The sequence below is a fragment of the Micropterus dolomieu genome, linkage group LG02, assembly GCF_021292245.1.
Source record: "Micropterus dolomieu isolate WLL.071019.BEF.003 ecotype Adirondacks linkage group LG02, ASM2129224v1, whole genome shotgun sequence".
NCBI lineage: Eukaryota > Metazoa > Chordata > Actinopteri > Centrarchiformes > Centrarchidae > Micropterus > Micropterus dolomieu.
The window spans coordinates 17,347,814-17,353,477 of record NC_060151.1 but is presented as its reverse complement, the minus strand read 5'-3'; the positions used below and the strand labels follow the sequence as shown (position 1 = coordinate 17,353,477).

The following is a 5,664-nucleotide window of genomic DNA, read 5'->3' as shown; positions in this document are numbered from 1 at the left end:
CGACAAGGTCGACCACAACATATTACTAGGCAGACTTGAAAAGTGGGTTGGACTTTCTGGCACAGTACTAAAATTGTTTGAATCCTACTTAAAGACAGGGACTACTTTGTGTCTATAGGTAATCACACATCTGAGCTGACAAAAATGACAAAATGAAAAAATGGAATTCCCCAAGGCTCCATTCTGGGGCCTCTTTTGTTTAACATTTACATGCTTCCACTGGCTCAGATTATGAAAAACAGCAAAATAGGTTACCATAATTATGCAGATGACACACAGATTTACATAACCATTTCACCAGGGGACTATGATCCCATACAAGTGCTGAGTAATTGTATTGAACAGGTTAATGGCTGGATGTGCCAGAATTTTCTTCAATTGAACAAAGACAAAACTGAAGTTATTGTTTTTGGAGCCACGGAGGAACAACTGAAAGTCAGCGCTCGACTTTAATCTGTAATGATAAAAAACACAAATCAAGCCAGAAATCTTGGTGTGGTCATGGACTCAGACCTGGATTTGAGGAGCCACATTAAGACAATTACAAAGTCAGCCTACTATCACCTGAAGAATATATCATGGATTAAAGGACTTATGTCTCACGTATCCATGCATTTATCTTCAGTCGACTCGACTACTGTAACAGTGTCCTAACAGGGCTCCCTAAGAAATCCATCAGACAGCTGATTCAGAACGCTGCTGCTCGAGTCCTCACTAAGACCAAAAAAGATCACATCACTCCAGTTCTGAGGTCTTTACATTGGCTTCCTGTATGTCAAAGAATTGAAAATCCTGCTGTTAGTTTATAAAGCACCAAATGGCCAAAATACATTTCTGATCTCCACTGCCTGTAAAACGATCTGGGATCCCTGATGGTCGATGTTTAGCATAGTAAATTAACAGTTTAGGAGTTTCTCCTTCTTTCTGTTGGTACCATTCCACAAAGTCAGAATTAATAACAGCCTGAAGGTGTCTTCTGGTGCATTTTGGGACCAGTTTGAAACAGAGATGGGGCCTCAAGTTAGATACTTGGACTCGAGTGCGACTTAAGTCGCACACACAGTGACTTGAGACTCAACTTGATACTCGTCCTGAAAAGACTTCAGACTTGACTCGGACTCGAAGCGTGGGACTCGTGAACAATGTTTATATTCTAGGAAACATCTGATGAGTGTGTCTTTATTCCCTCTCTCCGTTACCTATAACCTGCCTAAGTAACATGTAGCATCTGCTGCTGAAGTTACAGGTTTATTGTTGATCATGTAACCTGACAGTTTTATTTAGTTATAATGTTACACTGGTTTGAGAGTCTGGGGGATGTGTTGACTTACAGTAGTTTAAGCTGCCATTGATTGCATTGCACATTACATGGTTGTGTTCTGTAAGTTAAAAACAGGATACAGCTTTATTGTTGACCGTTGTTTGATTTTGTTAACTTTACACTGGGTTTGATAGTCAAACAGGGTTTGTTATAAGCTCATAATAAGTCATCAATTGAAGACACATTGTCTATTAGGTTACATGGTTGTGCTCTGTAAGTTAAAAGCAGGCTACAGCCTTATTGCTGATTATGCAACATGACAGTTTTATTTAGTTTTTACAGTATTTAATAAGCCGTCAATAATTGCATTGCACATTATATAGTTGTGCTCTGTAAATTAAAAACAGGTTACAGTTACAGTATTCCTTATAGCTATGCAGTTTTATAAGCAACCTTGAACGCAGCAGGTGATATAACATTCGTATTAACCACGAGAGACTTGAGACTTGACTTGGACTCTAGCTCAAAGACTTCAAAGACTGAGCATCTCTGGTTTTAAATTTCGACTTCATTTAAATTTTTGTGCAAAGTGAAAACATTTTGTTTACTCTTAGCGTTAAGAATTGATTGTAGTGTCAATGTTAGATATTTTGCTTAAGGTAAAGGTGAAGGTTGTGGCTTGAAATGTGTGTGTGTGTGTAAGTGAAGTGTATCAGTCTCTGCAGTAGCTTCCAGCTGCAGCAGTCAGCTCAGTTTCTGTTCAGTCGACTGAGGGAGGTTTTTGTACGACACTTTTTCACTGTGTGAACAACCACTGACTGTTGATTTTATGTCGACCCTTACAGTAGTAAACTGCTGCATCTTCAGCCTGGACTCCACTAATGGTAAAACTAAAATCAGTGTCTGATCCACTGCCTGTAAAACGATCTGGGATCCCTGATGGTCGATGTTTAGCATAGTAAATTAACAGTTTAGGAGTTTCTCCTTCTTTCTGTTGGTACCATTCCACAGAGTCAGAATTAATAACAGCCTGACTGATTTTACATTTGATGGAGACGGAGCCTCCCAGAGCAGAGCTCACTGCTCCAGGCTGAGTCACTGTGACCTGGCCTCTGGACTCTGAGGATACAGAGACAAAAACATAAAGCAGCGTCATGGTTTTGTGGGTTTCATTTCAGAGGGACGGATGTTCATAGAGGAGAGGAGTTTGATTCTCTGGACTTCACCTGTGAAGCAGCAGCAGAGGAGAGTCCAGATGAGGACGCAGATCAAAGTCATGTTTTTGATGAGGAGGATTTCTGTGGCTTCTGTTGTCATGAAGGACAGCTGCCAGTCATCCAGTGTTCAACTCTCAGGACTATAAACTCTCCCAGAGCACTGGAGCATGGTGCTGCTGATGCAAAGTGGCTCTCTATGGAAATGCTATGACTGACTCCAGCAGGATATTGGATTACTCTGATGATGCTGTTTATCAATGGATCAATCAGTTTGTCACTTTATTGATTAGGGAATTTTCAAACCCTATTTTACATGATTTGGGGTTTATTTTTCTGGACATATAGACAGTATCCAACTGCATCATCTCTCATTAAACTGTATTGCTACAGAAATTACCATCAATTTATGTTAAAGTTAAGATATATAAAAATAAAAAATTGAGTGGAAATTTATTGGCTATTGTTATTTTTCATGTCAGCTGAAAAAAAGTACCATCAGAGACTATTTTTGTTGAGTTTGTTTGTGTCAAAGTCAGAGAGCCGTGTCTCTCTACAGTGAGAGGTTTTTGTACGGCGGCTCAATGAGTTTGTATCACTGTGGTGGACTTTTGGTGGAGGAACCAGACTGGAGGTTAACTCTAAGTACATTTGATTCCTTTCATATCCCAAATTTTAGATGTATTCTAATTGAAATTCATAGCTGTAGATATAACTAAAATGTTTAGCCTGATAAAGTAAATTGGCAAAAATTCCTGAAGGTTTCACTGTGTCGTTAACCAGACAACAATCAACTCTAATAAAATATTGTGTTGCACTTAAACTTTAAGTTTAGTTTTGTACATTTTTATCAGATTATTGTAAAAACTACCGTGTATCACTCTGTAAGAAAAAAAAGTTTCATTCCAACTCAATAAATCTACCAAAGATTTTGTTCAGTGTTAAATGTGCATGTTACTTGATCCTTCTGCCAGACTCATGATGTTAAAGCCATTTAACATATTTTAGTGAGAATTGTACCAGTTTGAAAAGTAGTTTAATCATTAACAAAATTCATTTGAATGTTTTAGTAATGAAGCCTGACTGTTCAGTGATGATTCATGTTTACATGAAGAGAACAAACACATTATCATTTATAAATGTAATTTATGAGATTTTTGATTGAGACAAAAAATATTTTAGAATGTTTAAACAATAAAATCTTTAGGGAATCAAGATGATTTGAAACTTAAAAAATAAAACTTCTTTTCAAAATGTAACTGTACACCCGAGTAAAAGTGTGTCAGTTTTAACATTTTATCTTTAGTACTGAAACCTGTCTGCTGTCATGGTTCAGCAGTGATGACAGTCTGTTGCCATGGTTACTGAGTTCAGAGAGGGAAGTGAAACATTTGAGTTCAGTTTCATCCAGTCCAAGGAAGACCAACATAAACTAGCAGCCCCCCTTAGCTGCAACCAACAATTTGATAGAGCTCTTATTAACTTTGTTAAATTCTCTCTCTGCAGTGGGTCGAGTCGCCCCCACCCTGACGGTGCTGCCCCCCTCCAGTGAGGAGCTGCAGCAGGGGAAGGCCACGCTCATGTGCCTGGCCAACAAGGGCTTCCCCTCAGACTGGAGTCTGGCCTGGAAGGTGGACGGCAGCAGCAGCAGCAGCAGCTGGGAGGAGAGCAGGAGCCCCGGGGTGCTGGAGAAGGACGGCCGCTACAGCTGGAGCAGCACCCTGAGGCTCCCTGCAGACCAGTGGAGGAAGGTGGGCTCTGTGACCTGTGAGGCCACCCAGGGCTCCCAGGCTCTGGTCTCAGAGACACTGAGGAGAGACCAGTGTTCCCAGTTCTGACCTGACTCACTGGGACATTGATATTGGCTTTATTCTGCCACTGCTCTCAGTCTCTCTGTAACGCTTCCTCTCTCTTTTTCCCTCACTTTATGGCAGCAAAATAATTTCAGTTTTGAAGTGTAATTTCTTTTTGCATTCAGTAATGTTTAAATTCTCAGAATACTTTAACAATAAAGACGTAATGATCAAACAAGTTGTGTTGAGCATATTATTATAAGTATGATGGCTGGTTCAAGTGATCACAGAAGATCCATTATGTACACTAAGACTGAGGTTGTATCAGGGAAAAAATGCATTAATTTTATAATGGTAGCTGACTGTTTTAGAAAGAAATGTTCGGCTCATTTAATGCACATCCATCTTTTCAGATACTCAGTTTAAAGCTGGAGAGTGTGAAGAGTGATAAAATACTTTAATTACTGACCAGATTGTGTAATAAAAGAAGGAAAGATGGTGGTTGTGACATGTTTGGTCAGATATCATCAACATAAAATTTATCTTTATGATGAAGTGACTAGGAGCCTCTGGGATGCTGGAAAGTTTTAATGCAAAGTACAAAGAGTGATGAGTGTGCACATCATCTGGATTTTGTAATTAAATACAGGAAGAGCTGGTTGTGTGTCTTATGGTACTGTTTTGGACTAGTTTGACATTTTGACTTCATGTGAGGATTTTTGTGTAAAGTGAGGACAATTTGTTTACTCTCAGCCTTAAGAATTGGTTTAAGTGTCAAAGTTTGAGGTTTTCCTTAAGGTGAAGGTAAAGGTTGTGGCTTGAAATGTGTGTGTGTGTGTGTGTGTCCTCAGTGAAGTGTATCAGTCTCTGCAGTAGCTTCCAGCTGCAGCAGTCAGTTCAGTTTCTGTTCAGTCTGACTGAGGGAGGTTTTTGTACGACGCTTTTTCACTGTGGACACTGCCTGTTGATGTGTGCACTCTGACAGTAGTAAATTGCTGCATCATCAGTCTGGACTCCACTGATGGTCAGAGTGAAGTCAGAGTTTGATCCACTGCCTGTAAAACGACTTGAAGTCCCTGATAGTGGCCTGACAGCATCAAAAATGAGCAGTTTAGGAGTTTCTCCAGGTTTCTGTTGGTACCAGGCTAAATAGTGGTAGTTAAAAAAATATACATCCTGACTGGTCCTACATTTGATGGAGACGGAACCTCCCAGAGCAGAGCTCACTGCTCCAGGCTGAGTCACTGTGACCTGGCCTCTGGACTCTGAGGATACAGAGACAAAAACATAAAGCAGCGTCATGGTTTTGTGGGCTTCATTTCAGAGGGATGGATGTTCATAGAGGAGAGGAGTTTGATTCTCTGGACTTTACCTGTGAAGCAGCAGCAGAGGAGAG

The 5,664-nt window shown here is 40.1% G+C and overlaps 1 gene segment (V, D, J or C); it reads left to right on the top strand.

The window, feature by feature from the left end:
* The first annotated feature begins 3,832 nt into the window (after nt 1-3,832).
* On the top strand, nt 3,833-4,333 carry LOC123959239. The segment is given in 2 exon segments: nt 3,833-3,857; nt 3,982-4,333. Coding segments are annotated over 2 exon segments (357 nt in total).
* Nucleotides 4,334-5,664: the final 1,331 nt, after the last annotated feature.